Raw genomic sequence first — 27,660 nt, forward strand, 5'->3', positions numbered from 1 at the left:
TCTTCTTCCTGGCCAAACTTTGAGGAATCCTCCTACCAGCTTGTCCTAGTTTCTGTGATAGGAGAAAGTATGTGCCTTTTACACGGGTACAATCCACACCACTTTCCCTCAGAGAAGCCTTCTTCGTCCATATCTTTATTTGTGACTGTGTTCCTTGTTATGATACTAAGGCTAATAAAAATCATAGAACTGAGCCCAATTACTTCTACCTTTTATATTCTATTTTCACACATTTCTGGTCAAACATAAAACAGTAGAACTTTCTTCAGGGAGTTATTGCACCTCCTTTTACTCTGAATTTGTTTGCTCTCCAGTCATACCTTACTCCTTGCTTTAATGTATCTCTTCAAAAATAGACTTTATAGAATTATTGATTGCCAAGTTTTTTTTTTCATGACTCCTAAGCATCCTTATTTCCTCTCATGCTTAATTGATGTAATTTTATTTGTTCCTGCTTAAATAATCATCACTGATCAGGCATGAATTAAGCACACAGCAATCCATTCATTCAGTCATTTTTCCAGAAGCATCTCTTGCATGCTTGCTATGTTAGAGACTTTTTCATAGATGCACCAACTTCTTAGAGTTGTTTTTGATTCATTACTTAGAAACACTTCAAGAGGGCAGTTGGCAGTCTCTACCTTCGAAGGGATTACTAACACCCTTATTTTCTCTTCATTCCAAAACCTAAGACCTTTATTCTCTAAGATATCCTGTTCTCATTTTTTTTTCATTCTGTAGCAGATCTTCCCTTGCTTGTGTCAGTGGACTGTTTAAATGAAGAGGACACTGGAAATCAGTATAGACACAGGCTGTCAGTGTTTCTTTATGTTTCCTTTAAAGACATTTTCATAATGATTAATATAAATGAGTTAATGGAAACAAAAATGTAAACAGTAGTTGATAAAAGAATAGTATCAATTAAAAACATACTGCGAAGTATTCAACTTCACCAGTGATTTAAAATAGAAATGAAAGCAAAATACTATTTTCTGCAGCAGAGCAAATAAAATCAAAGATAATACCTAATGTTGGTGAAGACATTTTTAAAGGGACACCCATATATTGCACTGGTATGTAGGTGAGTACACTCTCTTTGGAGAGAAATTTGTAAATAGTAATCAAAGATGGCAATATTGACATGAATTGTAGCAGCAATGAAAATGGAATGTTTTGTAGTCATTTCAAGTAAGGTTTTAGAAGAACTTTGTAATAACATCAAGATACATTTAACATAATATTACCTCAAAAAAGCAAGTCAATGACAATTTTCAAAACTATGTTCTGAGCATTGACATAAATGCTAGAAGATAATACTTTAGTGTTAACAGAGATTATGTTTGCGGGGTGGGTTATTATCTATTTTTCTGTATTTCCACATTTCTTTCAATATCAAATGAAAGTAATACAACCTAGTACTTGACATTTTAACATTTTCAATACCAGATATGTCAATAAGGAATTCATAAAATAAAGTGCCTGAGGGATTTCACAGGCTAAATGCTTCTATTTCTTAAAATGTATTAATAGAAAAGAAGACTAAATCTATAAAAAATATTTTTCTTTTATCAGAGAGTGACTCATAAGTTTAGAAAACCTTCAATGACCTGGCTCACAAAGAATATACTTTCAAGTGCACAGGGTCCCCAGCCTGATGTGTGTGCCTGCATTCATGCCTGTCACTCTGCTCAGCTGCGTGCAGACAGCTTATATGAAGGAGGACTGTGTACATGTGGTCAGAGAAGAAAAAAATGCTTGTTTTTAAAAATGTTTTGAAAATTAATCTGTCATAAAAGTGTAACATTTCCACTAAATTTTTTCATGTCTGACTTTAACATTCCCTACCAACCGTTACAGCCTCAACTCCTTTGATCTGTCCTAATGTAAACTCCCTCACTAACGTGTAATACATTTTTTTTCCAGTTTGGTTATAGATTTCAGTCTAGCCTGAACACTCAAGTATGAAACTAGCCACTATTTTATTTATTGGCTGCTCCAATCTCCAAGATGACTGTGGAATTATAATGGATGGATTTTCCAAGTTTCTAATTCAGAATATTTAATCAAATTTTCCAGAATTTCTGCCTTCTCCTCCTTCATTCTGATGACTAAAGACATGGACCATAAAATATATATACACACACCATAGTCTGAATCTGGGACCCTTTACTGATAAAGATGAAAGCCCATTGAAACTCTCATGCCCACATTTCTCTCTAGACTTTAGAGTAGGAGAATTCTATCCTAGAATTGTTGACATTTCTATGGAAAAACATGTTTAGTTCATCATGCTTTGTGGTCAACTGCTATAAATGGTGATGAAGTCTTTTCCTTGGTCAAGCTCTGGACTCCTCAGTACTTCCACTGTCATATTTGATTGAAACATAAGTGATGAAGGGAGGAAATATACTGTAGTATTCATTGCATGGGTACCTTAGGGTAATGGGACTATGACTGATTTAAATTTATTTTGCATCCTAAAAAGTTTCCATAATGAGGATTGAGTTTATATCGTTTTTTTAATTAAGGAAAGACAACCCTCACTACACACACACACACACACACACACACACACATAAAAAGACAAGAGGTGAGATCAAGGCGTAAACTGGTATTGGACTAAGCCAGTAAGTACTGCTTCTCAGTTCTCTAGGTTGGGAGTTTTCCTTTTGCTATTTTCATTCTCCTCCAATTCATTTTTCAATGATCTTCAACACAAATTTCACCTTCATTTCTTGTTCAAAATATTTCCATGACTATCATGAATACTATTTATGGATGAAGGCTGAACATTTTAAGGCATACAAAGTCTCCCATGATATGGTACCTTTTCATTTTCCCATTCTATACCCTGCATCTAGGCTTTTAAAAAATATACCACATGACTTCATGCCTCTATGCTATTGCTCATGCCATGGCATCCCTTCTGGGTTTTTTCCCCCCTTTATCTACTTGGTGAACTTGCATGCTTCAATATAACACAGCTCAACATAATTCTATGCTTAAACTTTACTGAACATGCACAAGGAACTTGATCTTTCTTATTTTCCCCATTTTATTTATTTTCCCATTGCATTGGGGCAACTTTCATGACACTAGTTATTTTCTTAATTATTTGTATAAACTAGTATGAGCCTATTTTGTTTAGCTTTCTATCACCAGGAGCCATGAAGCACTTTGAAATCAAATAATGTTTGTACGTGAATATATTAAGTAAGCGTGAAGACTTAAATTAAACTTTGTTCTTCTTTAAAAAAATCCTTATCCCAACTCTAGCACTGATTCTATGTTATTGAAGCTTACAATCTTTGTGTCATTTTATGTCATCTTTTCTGTTATGAGAAGCCCTAGGAATGAGTCTATTGCCTTTATTCCTTGGCCTTCTTTGCAAGGGTATCAAAGAACACTGCTGCAGTACTTCCTGTTCTACATAGTCACGTGACTCAAGCAAGAGCATCTGCCAGCCAGTGAGGCCCCTTGAGAGCCTGGTTAAACATGAGACTGAAGGGTTAAGTGAATCACTTTTTATTCATGTTGAAATATGAATGCTGAAGTTTGGAAAATTTTATATATAACATTTTAATAACTAAAAAAAACTTGACTTAGGAATAGTGCTTATATTAAAATCAGTGTTTGTCATTGTTTCATGAAGTTTTTACAAATCTAAGAGGCTTAAGAGGGATATAATAGTCCACTTTGCTTTAGTTGTGTTTTACTTGATATTACTGATTGCTTTAACTTTGAAACACAGAACAATGCTATAGTAAGAATGTAGTATACTACTCTATTAACCCAAAACATAATGTAGATAGGTTTATTGTATATTTGTGGAGAAAAGTTTATTCTAACGTTCTTTTTACAAATAGTAAAAATGCTATTTGTAGGATGCTCTGATTTTTACTTTTTGTAAAATGAACACTGTCTTTTTACCCCAACAGAAAATGGCAAGCGTTCAGTTTTCTTTGGGAATCCAAAATCTCTTATGAGGCATATTAGGTATCACATGTGACGTAAGCAAAAGCCTATGATCCTTAGCATGTTGGAAAGTTGCTACTCTTTAGGATAAGGTTGGCCATGATGTCTAGGTCATTTCATTCAGCTGCATAAGCAATTCCTTTGATGGATGGCTGGTTTTCTACAACCCCAGCATTATTTTAGCAGGAGAAGGTAGTATTTGATGTGTTGCAATTTGTGTTGCATGCCCATGGAACATCTCTGGACATTGCCTCAGGAGGAGGGGTTAAGAGAAGGAGGAGCTGTGGCTGAAGATATTTAATGGCAGAATGAATGGAAATTCAAAGATCGCTGTGCAGTCAGCCTTAAACACTGACTGCACCCCCTCCCAGATTTCTTTTACATTAACTAAAAAGTCTTATCACACAATCTCATAAAATTTATGTAATTTCATTTAATTTTAGCCACAAATCATCTTCAAAATGACAAGGATTTTGACAGCTTGCAAAGTGGTGAGGACACTGAAGACTGGTTTTGGCTTTACCAATGTGACTGCACACCAAAAATGGAAATTTTCAAGACCTGGCATCAGGCTCCTTTCTGTCAAGGTAATACCCATATTGATTGTTTCTGATAAAATACTATGGGGTATAGTTTAGCAGTGAAGCAAAGGTGTCCCTTACAAAGCAAATACAGTTTTGAATGTAGCTCTGAAGTACTAATGTATTAATGTTTCCTTTACTATGGAACCTACTGACTTAGCAAATGCTAATTTTTATCTTATCTGAGTAACATGACAGTAATTTTTACCCAACATAAAGAATGATGACAATTCTTGTGAACATGTAAAATGTAAGTGCACTGCTTGGAAAAGAAGCATCTTTTCTTTCATCGATAGCTTTCTGTGCCTAGATACTATTGCTTACAGTTTGGATTTAAAAAATGGAGCTGCATATATGTGTGTGAGCCACATTGTGGTACATAGTGTGTTAAGCTCTGTTCTATAAATAGGGCTTACTGAAAAGTTCTCTTCTGAAATATCATTTAAACATTTTAAAAATATAATTAGAAAATATGTGTTTTTGATATTTGCAGGTCATCATGTAGACACTGTTTTAGCTTTTTCCTTTTCCTTCCGGCTGTTTTTTTTTGGACAGGCCAAACTTATTATTTTCACTTTGTAGAGTAATACATAGAGGCAGATCGCAGCTGATAATTCTGTCCCTCCACAGGTATCTATAATTGAGGGGGCAAGCCCAGGAAAGAAACATTAATTGCCCTTCTTCCTGCCCCCCAGCATTGAATTATGAAATTCCTGTAGGAACCTCTGCTCCTTCCTGCAACTTTATGAAGACGTTCATTATCAGAGAAGCCTGAAATTACTCCATAGGAACTTTGCCAATGAAAATAATCTTTGGTGACTATAAGTTTAAATAATTATATTAGCTTTAGATATATTGCTTCTTTAGTAGCAAAAGCTGTAAAATTTGAAATAGAAAAAACAAAAGAAAACCTCTGTCTGTTGATGTGAAAATGGGATCTCATAGTTTGGAGTGTTCTGCTTATACTTTGTATGCTCACTGAGTTGACTAAGCGTCTATTGTTTCAGTTGCTGAAGTCAGGATTCAGTGGGGTTTTAGTTCTGACACTTGCAAGGCCAAGGAATACTTATAGATTCTTGTGGCCACCAGGGATAGGAATGGGAAAGGAATGGGAGTAAAAGAAAAGGAAGAGAGATGGAAACCGGGGGAGGGGAAGGGGAGAAGTGTGAGGAAGGGGAGGGAGAGAGAGAGAGAAAGAGAGAGAAACTAGCTCAAGATCCCAGGAGAAAAGAGGAAATACATATAGTAGCCTTAGTGATGTGTTAACAACTTCAGCCTTTAACATTGAGAAGATTCTAACAAGAGTATAGGAAATTACCATTTTAAATTAAGAAAACTAGAAAGGAAAATGTCTTTTATGTAGTTACATATTCCAATATATCCAAATTTACTCTTTTTAAATGGACATCATGTTTTAAAGATAGTTGAAATCATTAGGATGTAGTTACATAATGGCCATAAAGGGCACTGGGAACAGTCACTAAAGGTTAGTGGCATTATGTCTAGTTATAGACATTTTCTTGAATTTAGTTTAATTATAGCAAAAAATGGGAAAGGAGAATATTCTAAACTAACATCAAAGACATTGTAACTAGATGTAAACTATGAGAATTTATTGTTAGTAATACCTCAAGGTACTCATGTATCAGCTCAGAGAAAATCAATAGCAATAAAAGTTATCCCCTATGATTATATGTGCCATCTAATACTTCAAAGTTGGGTAACTTGGAATATCTTCTTCTCACTCTGTGAGAAGGTAGATATGTAGGCAAGGATAGGTGCATCTTCATCCGACACCAGAAACCGCAAAATTGAGTGAGTACTTACTTAAAATGGCACAGATATGATTGAGATTAGAATCCAATTCTCCAAGATTACAATAAGTGTTCCACACAACCACCACCACAATCACAACCATGACAAAATGGTCTAATTATGTGGATGGATTACTGTGAAAGCAGTTCTAGCTCATGGTGACAGATCTGTTTCAAGGGTCTGTCACAGTGCACAGCTAAGAATGACAAATTTGTAGGAGCACTAAGCCATCATTTCATGGTGTAAAAGCCATTACTCACACTCAATCATTACTGGCCAGAGTTTTGGAGGAATGCCAAGCACAAAAAATAGAAGTTCTTGAACTTCACAATAGTGAATTAAAATTTCATAGAGCAGCCCAAGGGGACTTGTGTTATTATTCAGTTATTGTGAAATAGTCCTCTACCTACTTTTCTTCCTGCCTTCACTTTAAAAACTCAACTGTCTTAGAAATATATATCCGAATTTACTATTTTTAGATGGACATCATATTTTCAAGATAGTTAAAATCATTAGGATGTAGTTACATAATGGCCAGTGAAGGGCACTGAGAACAGTCACTTTAAAGGTTAGTAGCATTATGTCTAGTTATAGATGGTAAATGGATTGTGAAAGACACCCTGTGGTCACATCTATAATCATTGCCCTGTAAATTGGGTTGCTTTTTCGACATATTTAGAGGTCGCTTTTCCTCTCTCTTTGATGACAGACAGAGAGGGTGGGTTTGACGACAGCAATGACACACTTATAATTTTATGTGGCCCTTCCCTGGGTATTCGTCAGTGGCTAATATTCATAGAGTGCCTTGCCAATAGGCACAGTTGTATTTTACTTATAGGAAAGAGGAAGGAATTTCAAGGTGCTCTGTATTTTAAAGAAAGTTGATATCAAGGGTATAAATGATCAACAATCATAAAATACTAAATACTAAAAAGTTTTAGATACCATAATCTTTTTCCATTAGTATTGAAAATGTTCATCACTCATTATTACATTCAGCAGGTTGTAACAGTATAATAGTGGGATATACTCTGGATTGGGCACAAAAAGATCTGGATTCTAACCCCTGTTATGCATTTCCTAACGCTCTGTTCTTGGACAAGTCACATATTCTCTGAACCTAAGTTTTGTCATCTGTATAGTGGAAATGATGACTGATTTACTCGACAAATTATGTGATTGTCACACATGAACAATTCTCAAAAATCTTTAAAGTTTTAAATTTAAACCATTAAACTGAACATTTTAAAGCAAAAACTGGATATTAAAAAAAATTCCATTCTATACATTTTAGTAGAAGGACTTAGCAGAGGGTTAGAGCAAAGAGTCCTTATGTTTTTTATGGACTACGAGTTGTTGCAATGACAAGGTATTTGATGAGAATTCTCAAATATTTATAATAATTATTTGTTCACCTTTGTCTTAATATTAAACATCTCTAAGAAGATATTTCTTATAATAAATCAGACTCAAGGAAAACGAAGCAAATAATCTTTTTTTCTCAGTATGGCAAATTAATTCCAAAAGGCAGAATAGACACCATAATAACCTATTTCATTCATTCATTCATTCATTTATTCTTTAATAAACACGGAACCTCTACCATGGGAGTATAGAGGAAGAATGATAAATAGAAATAAGTGGATCATAAGAGGATAGTCTCTGATTTCAAGAAACTTACAGACTTAAGAATTCTGAGTTCACAAGTCTGGGAAAGTCATCAAGACTAAATAGTTTTATTTTTACTTGCAAATGAATTTGGAAATCAAAAGTATTAAATTGTAAAGGTTAAGTTCCCTATGAATAGAAAAGTGTTCAATAAGTACTCCTTCTAACATTAATCCACTCATTTTTTAACAATGGTGACCTGTGTTATAATTAAGCTAGGAACCTAACAATCCAAGTGTCCTCTCTGATACTTCAGCTACGAATGAGCACTGGGAGTCATTATCTCTTTTGAAAGGCATTCATTTTTAAGATTTTGTATTCTGATTTTGACATAGAAGTATCTATTTAGTTCAGTCTTGAGGAGCTATTGTCATTTGATTAGAAACTGGCAACTATATAAACTCCTACAATTAGAATAATTTACTTATACTGTAGTAGCTTTAAAGATATTCACAGGAAATATAACTCATTATCATATTGGAGCCTCTGTACACATTAGATGTAAGAGTGGGGATAGGGTTATCACACACTTCTAAGAATAACTATTTTATTGGACTTTTACTACATATAGACGCATTTTAGGACTGGATTTCATCTATGGCAAACCACATTTTTGAAATATTAATTGTGTTCAGTCCCAAATGAGCTGTTGCAGAATTAGTTTGCTTGATGGACAACTTTACATATTTTTGGCATGCAATATTTCTCTAATTGGGAGATGGCCTTTCTTCTGAACATTTTTATTTTTTCCATTTTTTATATCCCCAGTTTTCTAAAATATAGATTCATTTATTTGTCACCAACAATGCCTTGACATTATGAGCTTTTTGACATAAAACTCTTGAAAAAACTATAGTTTAAACGTCCTAGACTAGGTTAAGTGAGTGAGGTACCTGAGATGCAAAATTTAAGGAGGCTGTCACTGTTAAGTGTCATGGTGTAACTCTTTGAGAGTTAGGCCCTAAGCACATCACTCAGTACCCCAGTCCCAGCTTTGGGTCAGAAGCTAAGCATTCTGGCTGTAGAACTGCCCAAGGGACTAGTACTAATCTTGACATATGCTTTCCTCTCCCTCATTCCAATTTGCTCATGTCTAGCCAGACTTTCTGACGATCTAGAGGTGACATTAGGTCTTATTGCTATGGAAATGGAGACTATTCCTCTGCCTTTACATCTCTATTAGATTTTCTTCACATTTCCAACTTGTTCCAAAAATTGAGGGGTGCTGTAGAAAGTTTTCAATATCTCTTAGGCAATGGGCATGCTAGAATTCACTTCAAGCCTTCAGGAGGAGTTTGGTATGATACGCTGACTGCCCTTGATGTGACTTGTACTTCCTGCGGCATTTGCAATGATGGAGGCTGGAAGAAAGCTACATGGGCCAAGGTCAAAGTTTGTGTTAGGCTCCTCAGCCCTAGGGATCTTTAGCTTCCATTTGATTTTCTTCATATGATCTAAATGAGTTTAACTTATAAAAATATTTTCAAGGTTACTCTGTTTGCTTTTTATTTTTTTCAACTTGTTAAATGCTATACATTAATCTTTTAAATTTCATAGGGAGGTAACTGACTAATTTGAAATTCTCATAAATGAATCAATAGGGTTGCTACATTATTAAAGAATTTTACTCAGTTTCTTCTATAATGCAGACTGAAATATAAGACCATTTTAATTTATCACCACCATACAGTAAAAATTAGCTTATGATATGTAGGTTCCTCCAGGATTCTGAACAACTTGCCACATAGCAGATGCTCAGTAAGGCATATTAATAAACCTACACTTTATGAACATACTTTGCAATGAAGTTTTTATAAATGCTGTATTTTATTTACAATGAGAAACCTTATTAGAATAAAAATGATTCATAAATCTTAATCTTTTGTTTATAAATGTTCAAACATAAAAGTACTCAAGTAAATTAACCTTGTGATTTTTGTCCCCCTAACACTGGCTTATGTTCAACCAAAGACCGATGACTTAATATTAACTTGGAATGTTGTAAGATTATTAACTTAGACTATGGCAAGGCCTAATTGATTACTGCTGTTACAGTGCTTCAAAATTTTGAAGTGTTAGGCCTTGTAACTGCAGAGAAGTCTCATGAAATATTTCAAAGACAAATTGTGCTGAAATTCTAAATTTCAAAAATCCATATCTTAATAGTGTAATTCCAAGAATAAAAAAATAAGATTTCATTTACTTGATTTTAACTTTTTACCATATTATCTACACAATAATTACCTGAAATAAATTCTGGCTTTAGGCTTTCTACTTTCCAGTGCTTAGTTCAGATTTATTTTTTAAGAGGATGAGTACTGAGGTGAACTAATAGCTAAGAAACATCAGGTAAGCCAGAAAGCACGTATGTTATATAGCCTTAGGCCTTGGTGAAAATGGAAAAAAAACATGTGGGGCCTCTACTTTTTCTGATGTGCAAATAATTTACATAGATAAATGATTCAACAGCAATACAGCAATCCCAGAGTAAATTATTTTCATTTTTACTACCAGCTTAAGGGAATTATTGACTTTTTAATGGTGTTTTTTTTCTCAAACCTTTTATGGAATCTATTGCTGAATTAGCTTAAGGCTTTACATCCAGAACATTTTAGTGGTGGAGTCTCATATCCAGGAGAAGAAACATTTCTGTTCCTCCCATCTCACAGATATGTAAGTGCTGCAGTTAAAACAAGGACACATGGATGCCTGTTTTTGTATCTAAAACAAAATATACATTAGCAAATCTGGTTAGAATTTTAATTAGGCTTCAGACAACAGATGGATCTTTTTAATTTGAAGTTTTGTTATTGTACTTATATATCTGACGCCATAGTTGTGTTTAACCTGGCTTCAGAATGTTCTAAGTCATTTCTTCTGCTGTTATTTTATTGCTTACTCAAGAGCTCATTTACATACTGAACATTATGGCAGTATGACACAAATTTGATTTTTCCTTTCCTTTTCTTTTTTTGAGAATAGGTTGTTTAAATCAAAGAATAAGTAAGGATTCTTGCTTTATATGGCTGTCAACAGTTCTATAAATAGGACATTTTAGGGCAATGCTGTTTATAGTTGACATATTTCTTCCATTTCAACCTAAATATTGTCATGTGTTTGTAACAAAACATGCTGTTTTTCAGTTTCAATGTGTTTCTTCCTCTTATAGTCCTGTAAGCTCCACATATACAAAAGCCTAATGGAATTTTAGGCTGCAAGAAAAGTCTCATTTTGACTTGTTTTCCATCTTGATATAAAAGACCCAAAGAAAACTGGTTCAAAGTAAAGGATCGATATCCTTAGAATTAGTTCGGAATGCTGACGGGTTGTGAAACAATACATGAACAATGTGTAGATGATTTTTAATAACATAATACTGAATGCAAAGGAAAACCTAACAATAATGATAAACACTAGGCTGCTTCAAAAACTTTTATAGATTAAATTACAAATTATGTTTGAATTTTGACTGTTACTTCCTAAGACTAAGCCCTCTAAATCAGTTTAGCATAGCACCAGGGACACATGTTCAAACCTTTTTCAAGGGGAATGTAGCTGTGTGACTCTCATTAATAGCTGTTGCATTATTCTTATTCTGGAAAAACACTTTGAAACATCTACCCTTTTAAACTGAATCTCAAACTGAGAGTATTAAAGTATAAAATTGTAGTCACTTATTTGTGGTCCCATAAAGTTAATGAATCATCTTAACTAAGAAACGAAAATATACCCATAAATGTAGGCTTACAATGAATTTTAATTGTGAGGAAAATTCAAAACCCCTAAAAGAGATGAGATGTTTAGAGAAATTTCAGATCTTGCAGTATTCTATTTTGTAAGATCATTAGAAAATTGAAATATTGTATGACAGTGGTGAAACAATAATATCAACATCCACAGCAGACAAACCAACAAATAGCAATTGAGAGTTTAATGGAATTTCTACTTATATGTAACTCCCCCTCACAAAAATGTATTTTCATTAAAAATTACTTATAACCTGTGAAAGAAATCTCAGACTTTACAAATATTAAGATTTGCAACATTAAATTTAGTTAAGAATGCTTTTCTTTTTTTTTTTTTTTTTTGAGACGGAGTCTAGCTCTGTCGCCCAGGCTGGAGTGCAGTGGCGCGATCTCGGCTCACTGCAAGGTCTGCCTCCCGGGTTCACGCCATTCTCCTGCCTCAGCCTCCCGAGTAGCTGGGACTACAGGCGCCCGCCACCACGCCTGGCTAATTTTTTTGTATTTTTAGTAGAGACGGGGTTTCACCGTGTTAACCAGGATGGTTTCGATTTCCTGACCTCAGGTGATCCGCCCGCCTCGGCCTCCCAAAGTGCTGGGATTACAGGCATGAGCCACCACGCCCGGCCTAGAATGCTCATTTTAAAAGTCACATAAGAATGGGGGCTGGGCGTGGTGGCTCACACCTGTAATTCCAGCACTTAGGGAAGCCAAAGCAGGCGGATCTCTTGAAGTCAGGAGTTTAAGACCAGCGTGGCCAACATGGGGAAACCCCATCTCTAGTAAAAATACAAAATTAGCTGGGTGTGTTGGCGCAAAGTGCCTGTAATCTCAGCTACTGGGAAGGCTGAAACATGAGAACTGCTTGAACCTAGGAGGCAGAGGTTGCAGTGAGCCAAGATCGTGCCACTGCACTCCAGCTTGGTCGACAGAGTGATTTCATCTCAATAAATAAATAAATAAATAAAAATAAATAAATAAATAAAAAATAAAAAATAAAAGTAATATAAGAATGGAGATCATATAGCTATTTTTGTAATTCAGTTTTAGAAATAGGAGTACCAAATAAAATTATAAAGTAAGATTAAACGTGGAGCAATCATATATACATAGGAAAATTCAGTTTTAGTCCTTCTAAATATTGTGTGTGAAAAAATCTACAGTCTTATGAATCTTCCTCCAATAAATTTGCAAACAAAAGAAACATGTAGTATTACTAGGCCGTAGAGACTAGTAATTCAATCTTTAATTTTGAAATTCATATGAAGTAACAAGAGAACACAATTTTTCACTACTTATTTTATAACCCGATTGGCTCCCAGATTCACAATACCTGAAGGCTGCAGACTAAAAAACACCAAACTGTTAGTGGAAAGTAGCCTTAAGGCGTTTTTCTTGATATCCATATTAGCTACAATCCTTGGCCTATTTTTTTGGGGTACGTTTACATGTTTTATGTATATAATTACATGGGTGGGGGAAGAAAAACATACAAACATAATTTCAAAAAGGTAGAGATAATGTTATTAATTGCAGCCACAATTTAAACATATTGGTTCAAAAATTTAAACATATTTCTTTGTTTTATGAGATTCAAACAAAATCTCATAAAAACATGAGATTTTTAGAAAGTATAGGAAAATCTCTCTTTCTCTCTGTATGAGTTTTATTTTAGGCAGTTGCATGCTAAACTTGTGCTTAGTTGTTCAAATAAAGTGAATGTTCACCTGTGGTCTCCACTCCTGAACATCAGGCAAATTGGAAGTAACATTAACTTTGGCAAAAGGACTTTGACTGATCATTTGGTTTAAGTGCCTAGCATGAGTTAGGTTCTCTGTAAACAAATGCTGAGATGATGTCTGGGGAGCATGCTCTCTATTAGGGATCAGCCTCTGTGAAGCTTCAGGAAGTAGAACTGGACAGAGAAATAAACTGTAATGCGGTTTTGATAAAGCCTTGGACAACAGGATAGGAAGCTGTTGCCCACCAGACTTTCCTGGATGTGGCCTGAACCTTGCTATCCAGGCCTGACTTAGACACTGGCCATGGGGTATTCCAGGAAAGTCATGGGGCAATGCAGCCCTCTATAGCTGAGATAGACCCTGAAAAATTTGACAGCAGGAGATGGTTTGCTGACCTCACTCCTCACAGCAGGGCAGCAAGATTTTCCATTATTAATAAGAATAATTACCTATGTTATCTAGAAATTGAATCCTCCATCACTGGGGAAAAGGGAGGGGGGACTGAGAGGTGGATATCCTTATTCATCACAGCATCTAGAATTCTAACAATCTTCAGAGCTTGAGAACTTAAGGGCCTAGGATCAGTGCAAATTGTTCTCAAAACCTGCTGGTTCTCCTCAGATTATAATGACTCAGGTAATTAATGACTTGACATTTCACTTTGACAATTTACAGATTTATAGATAGGTAGTTCTTGGTTGACCTGGGCCTGTTGTGGCTTATCCATGGCAATTTTGAATTAAAGCTCTTATAAATAAATTTAAATAGAGTTCATGCTTAAATTTCTTTTTTATCCTCACTTAAGAAATTGGAAAGCAGAAATAAAAGTAAGCTTAGAAAAAGAAAAAGAGGTTGTAAGTCAAACAGACTGGGTTCAGAAACCGCTGCTCCTCCAATTGCTAATAGAATGATATTTACTTCTCTGAGGCTCAGTTAGTTCAAGTGTAAAATGGAGATTTCAATATTACCTACATCATTATTTTTTGTGAAGATTAGATGAGAAAACCCACTAATGGCTTTAAAGATAGTATTCAGTACATTCATGTTAACTGTTATTAAGGATGTCATAGGGAATTGATCAGAATGGAGTTCTCGGTGACACAAGATGCTCCCAAACCTTACTTTTCCAACATAGCTTCATAATTCTACTTGAAGTAAGACACCTTTCCCAGAACAGTATAAATTTATTATTCAAATCCAAATTCTCAACTTATTTGTACAACTGCATATAGACTTTAATAAACACAGATAAGTATATATGCAACCCAGTTTATGTTTTAATAGGTTATCAGTAAAGTAATGGCAGAAGGTAGAAATAGGATAGTGACAGGTCAATCTACTTCTACCAGATATGCTTAAGAAATGTTAATGCTTTACTTTATCCAAATATCAGTATTACAATTTTTTTAAGGGAGGTATTTTTAACATTTGAACTCACACTAGCGATAAAGTCTACATTATCTTTAGTTACTATTTCCAAAATTAATTATACCAACATTTATTGAATGCCAAAGATGTACCAGGATTATACATAGATCTCAACAACAAAAACAATAGAAATATAATAGCCTCAGTATTTTTAATAGAGGGAGAATTATTATTAGTTATAACATAGTTGGGGGCTTGGTATAGAAATGTAATATTGTAAGCATGAGACCACATCAGTGAATTAAAACAAACAAATTTATTGCTGATATACAGTAAAATTTGGCAAGCATTTTAGATGAAAAGTAAAGGAAGAAAAAGAGAACGTTTGGGTTATATATACTGAATGCAGCTTTATTCTTTTCCTTAGTGATGGAGGATTAGATTTCACATAACATAGATAATTATTAATATTAATGATAGAAACAATTCATGAGGAAACCTAAAGAATGACATTTAGAAATCACCTTTTTGGGTCTTCTTCTGAAGGCATTACTTATATGACACATGAATGGTAGATGAAAGCCTAAGGGTACTTTTTGGGCAGTAATTGCCATCCAGCCTTAACTCGTTCCTTACTTCATCTTCTATCTTTTAGCATGAACTATACCTATGTGAAATATTTGTCTTTGCTTTCAAGAAGAGAAGATGAAAATTAGTAAAATAACCAGAAGTCAATGAGCATCAAATAACTATTTTGAAAACACCATAGTGTCAGCATTGTAACATGCTAATATCACATAATGAAGTACATTTCTATGCATTCACCAACTGTGTAGTGAGAATATTACTGTGTGGACAACAGTGGGCTATTTCAGTGAGGATACAACATGGAATTAGGCATTGTGTTTTCGAGATGTAACATTAAGAAGTTAAAATCTAGTATGGTAGATAAATACCTTTAGCAATTAAAAGGTAACACACAACAGTATACACCAAATGCAGTCAGTGGAAGCACAAGAAAATCAGTGATTAATTCTGACTTAGTACATACCATGGGTACTAGGAAGCAGTACCAGGATGTAAAAAGGCAACAAAGAAGACATTTATGCACCAAGGACTGACAAAGAGAGGTGGGGAATCTAAGGTATTCCACATAGAGAGCGGGCCAGATGAGAGGACTTTGAATGTGAATTGAGGAATTTGGGGAATAGTGTCATCCAATTAATGTTATAGTTAAGAAAGCCTTAACTATATTTCGTAAGACAGGTGGAAGTAAGGAGAGATTGGAGGCAGGCAGAACAAGTAGGAGGCAATACTAGGTGATGATGGGATTTTTGTCTTGGGTGGTCATGCAATTTCATGTAGTGTGAAGTTAATTCTAAAAACAAATAGGTGACTATTTATTAGTTATAGCCATTATTATTATTAGATACTATGTGATGAGGTAGAACTATTTTTAATTGGAGTATTATTTAAATAACTAGCCTGTAGGACCAGATGTGACTTGACAGTTGTGACTCCAAGATATACTAGGAAAATATGACAAAGGGAGAGAGGTTGAGACTTCCAAGAAACTTAATATTTAAGTTTTTAAAATATTCGTAAGACTAACCACTGCTAGAAAAAACGTTGCATTAGATATCTACATTTTAGACAAATTCCACCAATAATAAGCCAAGTGAATTAAGAATTTGAAACATGGTTAAAATAAAAAATTATATGCAGTGTAAGATGAACAAATAACTTTAATATTTTCAGAATTAAAATAAATAATCAGGAGGATGGGTGTGGGGTAGGATAGCATATGCTTGTATTTTTTTTTCTGTTATAACTTTTCCTCTCTTATCAAATGCACTATTTAATCATTTAGAAATATTCTGCTAAATACTCAGTAGATTATCTGACTAAAGTAATTTCACTAAAGTGTGAACAAAGCTTAGTGACTTGTCTACTGTGTACTAGCCACTGGTATAGGCTGGAGGTGCACTAGTGAATGAAGCAGACCCAATACTCTGCCTGCATGAAGTTCACTTTCTAATGTGATGAAATAGATAATAAATAAATCACTAGATGATATGTTAAAAGGTAATGAGTGTTACGAAGAAAGAGCAGACCAAGGAGAAAGAAGGCTGGGGAACATATTGTAATTTTAAATGAGGGCATCAAGGTAGACCTCTCCAAGAAAATGACATCTAAGCCAAGAGGAAGGAATCTTTAAATTTTGGATTTTAAATACAAAATTTGGCAAGTTTTTTTATTGAAATTTTTATTTTTATTGCTTAAAACATCAGTGGAAAAGAAAGGGCAAATTCTTTGGTTAAAGCTTAATCTCTCAAGGGAAAAATATTTATCTTTGTATTTCCATGTGTTTCAGTGATGCCTCAGTGATATCCTTATTGAAGTTTTCTCTGTTTTGTAATCCATTCCCTTATCTAGCCTTTTACTAAACGAGAAGACTGGAGACATTCATCCATTTATCTATAGAGCCTAGCAAGTTGCTTGACACCTGGTAGGAGTTCAGTGTCTGAGACTTGAATGTCTAAATGGTCTTATTGGCATATACATTTTTATTAAACACATAGGGATCATGTCATGATAAGGTCCTTTGTTTTATAGAACTCACATTTATATAATCCTTTGGTTACTTTTCCTGACATTCTACAAGAATACACACTTCTTTTCATTAAGATTTCCTTTGTACTTCCCTTTTTCAAAGTATGAAGTGCTCTGGCAGTAGGCACTTAAATTATACTTTAATGTTATAATCTAATTCCTAGCCTGTGGACCTCTGTCAACTAGGACTGAGGATACTAAAATATCTTATGATGGTAACAAGGTGATTTCTTTTATACTCCTTGGAATGAAATAGCATTTGGGGAACTGTTAGTTAGAAGAAAGGATTCCAAATAATAGCTCTTTGTTCAGTGTTCGTCCATCAATTCATAGATAAGTCAATTGGCACTCATCATTTCAAATTCATCAGGGGCCAGTGTAGTTAGGAGGAATATAAAGAGTACTTTAGGCAGTAAACAGAGGCCTTGTAACAATATAATGTGTAGTGGGAAATAGGATTGGAAGACCTATAAAAACTGCCAAAAGAACCAAAAATATAATTAAAGCAGCAAAAAGACATATTGAACACAATCTCAGGGACTATTTCAGGCAATAGCAAATGTCTCTTCAAATACAGAGACAGAAAGCAAAATAGAAAACTAGTTTCATGAAGGGAGTGAGAAAAATACCAAACAGAATTGTAGGAATAGGCTCACGAGTGTTGATTTTCTTACGCTAATTTTTACCCTTCTTTAAAATGATTAGAAAGTGTCTAACCCAGATATCGGATAATTTGAAGTTATCAGATGAGAATAGAGAAAAGCAAAATAAAAATATAAACAAAGGTAATATTTTAAGCAAGCATGTCTCAGAGTAGCATAGATAAACTGATATGTAGAAAACTATTGAAATTTACAGTTTACACTCAAATTTTGCCAACTAAATACAGTTGGTTTAGGTTCTATCAAAGTTACATATTATCTAAATTTTTTTTCTTTTTCTTTTCATTTTGTAAAAGCATGGAGGTTTACACATGATTTCCTCAAGAACAAAAAAACAATATTTCCAGTAGAAAATATTTTTCGATGGCAAATTTTCATTACTTAGACGAGAGGTTTCACCTAATAAAACACATCAGAGTTACCTGGGGAGTTTTCCTGATAAACACACTTCTATTCAGACCCATTAGCAGAGATATTTGAATAGCTTATAATAATCTTTAGAAATACACTGAATACTATCACTCTTACTTTCTAAAATCTTCAACTTCTGTCTTGAATTGTAATTAGACAAAAATTGGCAAATTAAAACAAAATTTAGAATCAGAATAGCATGTTATCAGAAGAAACATGCGAACTTGATTTCCTGGATACAGAAGCAGAATTCAGACTTCTGTGTTAAGATCATCTCTTCCATAGAAGTCTGGTTTCACTCATAATAAATAATAAATAAATAAATTATTGTGGTTTCCTTTGTGCTGAGTAATTCTAAAGTATTTTTAAATTTAATGAAGAGAAACTCCAACTATTTAAAGTGTCAAGCTTGAGATTTCAAACACTGGGTCGAAGGAAATAGATAAATCTTTAACTCAAAGATAATTTGATAAGCCAAGTAAAGGACAAAATATTTTTGGTTAATCTTGCCCAGGAACACACGCATATGCTCACTCACACACATACAAACACACATAAAATGTGCAGTAGAGTACATTGTTCAATCTTTCTCAGAAATACAAACTTGAAATTCACATATCGTACCTCTGATTTAAAAAAAACTAATAAAATTATCTGTTGAGAGGAACATCTTAAACATACCCTATCAATTTTAATGGGAAACACTAACATAGTTTTGTGTGTAAATGTAAGTTAATAGGTATACACACTCACACATAAACAAGACGTCGGAACATAGTATATTGGTTTAAAGGTAATCAAGACATTATTTTACATTGCAGAACACAATCATTCTAATGACAACAGACTTGGGTGCTTTGGATCTAAAAGAGGCATGTTATTTCCACAGAGAGAATTATTATAGAAAAATAACAGGCTTTCTTCATTTTAACATTTGAAAAATTGAGTGCATCTTATAAAGCAAGAGGAATATAGAAACAAAGGTCTAGAAATCATTTATGGAGTTCCTGCTGCCTACTAAAGTTTGTGTGTGTGTGTGTGTGTGTGTGTGTGTGTGTGTATGTGTAATGGGAGTGGAGGTGGGGTGGCAAGATTTAAAAGGATTAGGCACTTTGGCCTCAGTCCTAAAAACTGAAAGGGAAGTAAAATGAAGAATTAGTATTTTTTTTGTCTTCGATGACTACACTTAAACCTTCCAGAAAGAATAGCACAATGATCTTCCTTACATCAGGAAATTCGACTCATGGCCAGACATCTTTTCTCTATATGCCTGTCTATCCCCCGACTGCTGATTACTTTGAAGCAAATCTCAGATATCATACTATTTTATCCTTGAATATTACAGTGTATATCTTTTAAAAGGCAACAACTTAAAAATATAACTACAATCCTAAGAAGATCAATCTTAAAAAATTACACTTAGTATAATCAAATATCAATTTATGATTCTAATTTCCTCAATTATTGCAGATATGTTTTTCTTTATAGTTTAATTTTTAAAAATCACATTCTAATTAGTTTGTCCTATAGAGTTTCTTAGAGAGTCTGTATTTTGTCTCCTAAGGTGTAGTTGAAAACATTTCTCTCTCCCCTGAATTTTATGGAAATTGAGAGTTAGATTTAAATGGTTTCAACAACAGAATTTAGAGTATTTACAAGGAGTAGATGATGTCTGCTTCTTAAATGTTTTTCCAGTTGTCCCTCTTCTTAGCTAAGAATTTAGTAGATCCTGGCTCAAAGATTATTATGGCAAAGTTATCAAATTCCGAATGCCATAGTATAGAGAAGGAAGTAGACATGGATATAATTAACTCTAATAAAAAGAAAAATACAATATACTTCTAGAATGTTCCACAGTGCTTGGTTTTCTGTCAGCATTAAGAGAGTGATAAAGTTTCAGTTTCTTCATGAACATAATTCTGGCATGGAAAGGGCAACCCTTGGGACAACTCCATCAAACACAAGAGCCCTGCAGAACACAATCTGATAGATAATCTTGAAGATTCCTTCTGGCTCTAAATCTCAGAGTGATGATGAGCTGTATGGTACAATTCACAATGTTTTTGCAAACTCATGAACTTTCCTTAAAGCTATTCTTGAGCAAAGCTAGGGAATGATAAAGGGGAAAAGATAGATACATAACATTTCAGCTAAAGTGAAGTATTTCTGGCTTGTTAACAACTCTACAAGTAAACTTAGAATAGACAATGTATCTGCATGCTTCAGTTCCTCTTCCAAGAAAACAAAACATCTGCCAGTTACAAGAGCTATATATTTGAAGAAAAGTGACAAGTAATAGGAAAGCAACTGGAAATCTGGGCATTATGGTTTCATTAAATATACTGTGCCTTTATTTAATATTTCTGTGTATTTTACCTTTGGAATATTTTTGTGTGTTTTGTATTATGTATTCTGCTAAGATTCATGCAACTGTTTCTTCAGGCACAGACAGCACACATTGTCCTGGAAGATGGAACTAAGATGAAAGGCTACTCCTTTGGCCATCCATCCTCTGTTGCTGGTGAAGTGGTTTTTAATACTGGCCTGGGAGGGTGAGTAATGCTTTTCCAAGGCTTTACTCTTCCTCTATGTAGAGAAATAACTGGAAGATCTCACTTGTGGTCGTAAGTTGAAATCACTGCATCATAATAAGACTACATATTGTCCTGAAGTTGCACCATGCCTTGTGCATAGCCTACTGCAGCCATCCTTGAAAGAAAGTTAGACATGAACTTTCTGCTACTGTAAATGAAAGACAACGTGGGTACGCTGGTGGTCCCCTGGATAAAAAGAACAAAATGAATTCTAGAAACTTAGATTGTGAGGACACAGGTTATGTGAGACTAGCAAATCGTTTCTGTAAGGGGAGGTATGGGTCTGATTAAGGTGAAAATTGGAGCAAGGAAAAGAATAGATAGTACATTCTGGTGCCATTTCATTAGGAAAGAATCAATTTTGCACATCTAATATGAAATACTATAAGGAGATTAGAAAGTCCTTGGGTATTTTATATAATTTTGCACTCTAGTAAGAAAGTTGAAATAACAGATACATTTATTATCTTTAATCAATGAGAGAGCAGCTGTGTAGGTCTAATATTTTCAATAATTATCAACTGTGACCTGCCTTAGTATTTAAGACCTGCTAACATGTACAGCAATGAAAATGAGAGTTGCTACAGAAATTAAGTGGCTGGTCTTACCTAGTTAATAAATGTTTGTTCACCTGTGAATCAGGAGGCTGAAGTTCTAGTCTCAATTCTAAGGATAACTAATTATATAATATTGAGAACATCACTTAAGCTTTTTGAGTTTTAGTTTCTTCATATAAAAAGTGAGGGGGCTGGATTAAATACTAATTTACAGCTGGGGATTTAAACAATTATGTGTCTTAAAAACATGACTAGATTGATTGAAGGGGTTTCCAATACAGATTCAATCCGACTAGCATTCTATGAAATATTTGATGAATTCTTTAGAGAAATTCAAGTTAGCCTCATAAAGACAAGGGGGCATTAGGTTCACTGATACTGAAGATACTAATTGACCAAACTTCCATTATATTATTAATTTATATTCTTTCTTAAACTTTTGCCTCCCTGTGTGAAATGAAGAATATTAGAGGGGTTTTTAAATAGTTCCGCTGGTGAGAACATTAAATTACAGTGTATGAAACCTGTTTGCAAAGTTTTGCTTCACCAGGCAATTATTTAAGCTTTTCGACAGCACTAATTACTAGCTGTGTTAATATACCTGCCAACAAACAACTGTTTAATATAGATCAGCATGATGGAGGCCACTAGAGTTTTCTTCTCTGTGATAGATTACAGGTAATAAATCTTGTCACATCACAAAAGTCAAACAGGAGCTGATGGATTAATTTGCTCCCAACACTGTAGTTCTCTAAAACAAAGTATATTTATTCATTTACTGAAGAGTATTGTAAGCATATGTTTAAAGGGAATGGTCAGTTCTTTTATGGAAAGAAAGAAGAAAGAGAAGTAAAATCAAATTAATTAAAGTTTTTTTTGATGTAGGAATAGTTATTCATTTATAAGATTAGTCCATAGACCCTATTTTCCATTGAGAAATGCTTCTTTCATTCATTACGTGCCTCACTCAGTAAGGTGGTTGATAATTAAAGGGGTTATTTTGTTTTTCATCTTTAAGCAATGCATTTATATTGTGGGCAAGCCTTGGTTAAAAAATTATCAGTTCCTGACAGATAAGAGACATCTGAGAAATTAGCTAATGGAAGCTGCGGATAAACACCACAGCCCTTGAGTCACCTTAGGGATTGCAGAGCTGAAAGACTAAGTATTTTGTTGACAAAGTTAGTTCTCGTAGGCGTTAGTCTGGATGGTGTTGAAGAATTTATGTTGACTACTGCCTGCGTTAAACTTTATTGGTTTCAAAGTCATTGATTCTGTGCCCCTGAGCACCTAAGTTCACTTTCAGTTGTAATCCACAAAAAAAGATTTGGCTGAACTCATTTTGCAGAAAGTGAACATGGAAGAGAGCAGGAAAAAACCCTCAATTGCAGTGTATTCCAGTGCATGGAAAAAGTGTAGATAGCTCCTGGTATTTATGGGAATAATGTTTCTTCTTCTTAAGAATAAGAAATGTGTGTGTGTGTATATACGCACACATGATATGTATATGCACACACACACACACGCACACACGATATATTTGTATTTTTCCTCTCACCCAAACTTAAAAATATAGCCCTCCTGCATTCCTCCCTAATTCCATATCTGTACTGTAAAATAGTTAGCTGGCATCTTTTAACTTAGAAGTCAGAAATGCCTCAAGTCAAGTCTGTGAGATGAATTTTTTTCTAAGCAGATAATAACTTTCAAACTTATATGCTTCTTTCTAAAATTAAAATATTTTAAAAATCAACTTTATTGAGTTATTCTTTCATATAGATTAACTCAGTTATTCTAAATATTCACTGAATTTTAATAATCATATATACTCATGCAACCACCACTAACACAATCAGGATACTCTTCAGTATCCTAAAAAAATATCAAGAAAAACTTTTCAATTTTTCGATGGTTACTATCTTGGTGAAACTGGCAGCCCTCAACAGTAAATATCAGTTTGGGTTCAATGATATCTGGTAGGCCAGGGAAATCTTTAGAGTATCTGCAAACTTTAAATAGAGCAGCGATATTTTAAAAATTAAGATGCTAGAAAGGGATTTTTAAAGGAATTAAAAAAATTAAAGAAATTGAGGGAATAAAACTTATATGAAAATATACCTTGGTATTCATGAGTTCGTTTTTCTTTATATCAATGATAGCATGGTATAAATTTTTATATTCTGTCATAACATTTCCCTAGGTATGTTAAAATCTAGAGACATTCTTGTTGGATTCTTCTCATTTTCAAGGGTTAAATAATTCAGAGAATGTATGCAGATTATAGCTTTGTAGTTACATATATTATTTGCTGATAATTTTTTGGCATGTTTACCCAGGTACCCAGAAGCTATTACTGACCCTGCCTACAAGGGACAGATTCTCACAATGGCCAACCCTATTATTGGGAATGGTGGAGCTCCTGATACCACTGCTCTGGATGAACTGGGACTTAGCAAATATTTGGAGTCTGATGGAATCAAGGTAGTACCAGTGATGGCCATTTAAAAAGTCTCAATTTGAGGGAGTATAGTTGACTTATTCTTAAGAATTAGGATAGCCAAACTTTCTTCCTCAATATGGTAGTACAAATCATTAAGCTCATGTATTCAATCTTATTCCTAGGTACATGAGAATAATCTTTAACTTGACAGTATTTTGAGTTTCATTTCTCAGGGCACTTTGAATTTTAATGCATTGGATGAAACTTGGCTTAACTTGAAAAAAAATGTTGTTATAAGTTCAAATAACAACTATGCTATAAAAGAATTGGGGAAGAATCACCTTTTAAAAGGAATTTGGTAATGAATTCTGTATCAATTATTTGCTTTTTAATCTTAGCCTCTAGGGGATGATTTAAAGATAGCTTTTATGCCAGTCTAAAAGTAAACATATTAAGATTTCCTAAATAAGGTAATTTTGGATACTCTCTTGGGAATATACATCATATAAACAATTCAAAAATTTATATTCTAAATTCAATACTATTTTTTCACCATTCCATTTTTGAATGACTTCAACTGATCATTTAACTTAGTTTTCACTATTTCTCACAATTTCCCATCAATTTTTTCTCCCCTTTAAGAATAAATTAAAAATGATTTTGTTTATCATGTGCATTAAGCCAGTAATTATTAAATTCTTGATAAATGCCATGCATGTCAGAAGGCGGACCTAGTTTAGTCTCAGGATTTACCAAGCCAGGTAAGCCTGCTCCCTCTCATGATAATTAATGCAACAATTACATATTTTAAAAGAACGGCATTGATTTTTTTTTTTTTTTTTTGCCTCTTGTTGTTTTTAAAAATCCTAAGTCTCATGCCAGTGGATATCATAAAACTTAAAAACAAATGCAAATTGACTCACAAGAGTTGGATAATATTTTGTGACAACCTCTTTAAAATGACTGTTGTCTTTCTAGGTTGCAGGTTTGCTGGTGCTGGATTATAGTAAAGACTACAACCACTGGCTGGCTACGAAGAGTTTAGGGCAATGGCTACAGGAAGAAAAGGTGAGAAATGTAATAGGGCATCCATCATCACCTAAGGAAGATTGAGAAGGTGCCTGTAGATTCAGAAGTGCCAAGCAGACAGAGGAAGATCATGTAGTTTGGGTTCTTTGCATTTCAGAGAGGGATTCCTTCTCTTACTACATAAAGGCTGAAATGTCTGAATTCCTCCTTAAATGCTGATGAGCACATATTTCCAGTTTATACACTAGGTGGCACTCATACATGCTTGGTAGCACTTCACATTTGGGAAAGGGAGGGGTAAGATAAAATTTTAGCATTTTCTCTTCTCTTTAGCAATTGAGTCTTTTACTCTCCTTCACCGTTTTATCTAGAATGTAGTTATGGAACTTGCTTCATGGGTTCTAGTGTTCTAGTACCAGCTCTACTGTTAACTGGTTGTGTAACTTTGTGCAGGTCACATAATCATTCTATGCAATACTTGCGTCATCTCTCATTCTTATGAGTATAAGCAGATTACCATCAAGTCTCATTGGGCTTCAACATTATGACATGTAATTATATATAATTTCATTTGAAGTATTAATAATATAAGAAAAGGGTTATAAAACTTTATCTTACACTTTCAGTTTAAATGTTAATTTCTTTTCTTTTTTTTGAGATGGACTTTCACTCTTGTTGCCCAGGCTGAAGTGCAATGGGGCAATCACAGCTCACTGCAACCTCCACCTCCAGGGTTCAAGCGGTTCACCTGCTTCAGCCTCCCCAGTAGCTGGGAGTACAGGAGCCTGCCACCATGCCCGGCTAATTTTTTGTATTTTTAGTAGAGACGGGGTTTCACCATGTTGGCCAGGCTGGTCTCAAACTCCTGACCTCAGATGATCCACCCGACTCGGCCTCCCAAAGTGCTGGGATTACAGGCTCACGTGAGCCACCGCACCCAGCCATAAATATTAATTTCTAATGAAATAAGAGCGTTTGCCTTGTTTGGATGTTAGAAGTACTTAAGTTAATGGACCTGCTTCAATTAACTTCATCTCCAGTGTTTCTGTAGCTGCTTCTTGTTCAACTGCTGGGCCTGTAATTGACAGAATTTTATTCTACGAAAGTGCTGCCTCTCTAATGAGTGTCTATCTATGGGGGCTAAACATTGCTGCTTTCTGACAAATAAAAAAAATCTTGATCCTGGCTCTTTAGATCTCATTCTTTCCAAATTTCAAAAGGGAGAAGAAGGCATCCATATCATATCCTGGGCCATAGCCATTTTCTTCTCAACTATTATCTGAATTTATCTTCCTTATCCAGGCAGCTAATTTCTGTAATCGTCATTTGGGAGATACTTCTCTCCTCCCAGCCCCCCACAACCCAAGTTTTCCTTTTCCTTTTTGTTATTTGGGACACTTGTTCTCATAGCTTTTCTATGTCAGAACTAATAATTTTAGTGTAAGCCTAACCAACGGCTTGTAAGTTCATTTTTTAAATGTGCTTTGAATCTTCTTCCATGATCACAGACATGTAGAGTAGAAAAGAATCCAAGATAATAACCAGTTCACCTCCTTCAATTTACCAGTGAGAACAAATACATTGCTTAAACGTTTCTCAGATAATTAGTGGAAGAAAAAAAAAAACTAGAACATGTTTTCATTTTTTTAATCTGTTTTTAAAACATTTTATTTTAGTAAAAAGCCTCCAGTGGGATAGAACCTGTTTTCTTGATTCCTAACTCATTACTCTTTCATTATACCACATGTGTCTCTAATCCAACCTAGTCAAAGAAACTTAAAACAAATGGTGGTCTTGCCTGATGGACTAATAGCATGACCATGTTTTAGTACAACATGACTATTCAACGTGGCCCTTCAGAAAAATGTGTTGAGTGCCTACTCTGTGCCAGGAACATTTGGCTCAAAACATGGATTTGAATATTATTGCTTATGAAGTTCACCAATGTGATGTAACTTACTTAACATCCTGGATTAAAAGCAACAGAAGTGTAGCAGAAGATTGATGTTCAGAATTTCTCATTTTTTACTCTGAGAAAGAACCTGGGTGTTAAGAGTCCTATGCCTAACTGTAGCAACAATTTACCGTGTTCTGACAACGCAGTCACCCTGGGTCAGAGAAAAGAAAGAGTGGAGAAATTATTTACTGCTCAAGAAGATAGATGAGGCGAAGTTTGTAACTTGAAAACAATATTCTGGATTTAATCTCCTCCAATTTCACTGTCACTACAATTTTTTTCTTATAGGTTCCTGCAGTTTGTGGAGTGGACACAAGAATGCTGACTAAAATAATTCGAGATAAGGTATAATCATCATCTTTAGCCAAATCTATGTTTCTTCGTGTGTGTGTGTGTGTGTGTGTGTGTGTGGTGTGTTTCCCTCAGTGCCTAAGGGATCCATTAATATGTAAAGGAGGGAATCTGGCCAGCTTCTGCTATCTGGGTCTCTGTTATTTTGTTTTAC

The 27,660-nt window shown here is 34.4% G+C and overlaps 1 protein-coding gene across 1 annotated transcript in view; it reads left to right on the top strand.

The window, feature by feature from the left end:
• The first annotated feature begins 4,297 nt into the window (after nt 1-4,297).
• CPS1 (carbamoyl-phosphate synthase 1) overlaps nt 4,298-27,660 on the top strand; it is a 120,061-nt gene continuing 96,698 nt past the window's right edge. Inside the window, exons 1-5 of the mRNA XM_054477399.1 lie at nt 4,298-4,562; nt 21,021-21,130; nt 24,066-24,210; nt 25,148-25,237; nt 27,444-27,500. Coding sequence (XP_054333374.1) covers nt 4,437-4,562; nt 21,021-21,130; nt 24,066-24,210; nt 25,148-25,237; nt 27,444-27,500 — 528 coding nt within the window. The 5' untranslated portion in view covers nt 4,298-4,436. The remainder of the gene's footprint in view (nt 4,563-21,020; nt 21,131-24,065; nt 24,211-25,147; nt 25,238-27,443; nt 27,501-27,660) is intronic.

Source organism: Pongo pygmaeus, chromosome 11, assembly GCF_028885625.2.
Source record: "Pongo pygmaeus isolate AG05252 chromosome 11, NHGRI_mPonPyg2-v2.0_pri, whole genome shotgun sequence".
Taxonomy (NCBI): Eukaryota; Metazoa; Chordata; class Mammalia; order Primates; family Hominidae; genus Pongo; species Pongo pygmaeus.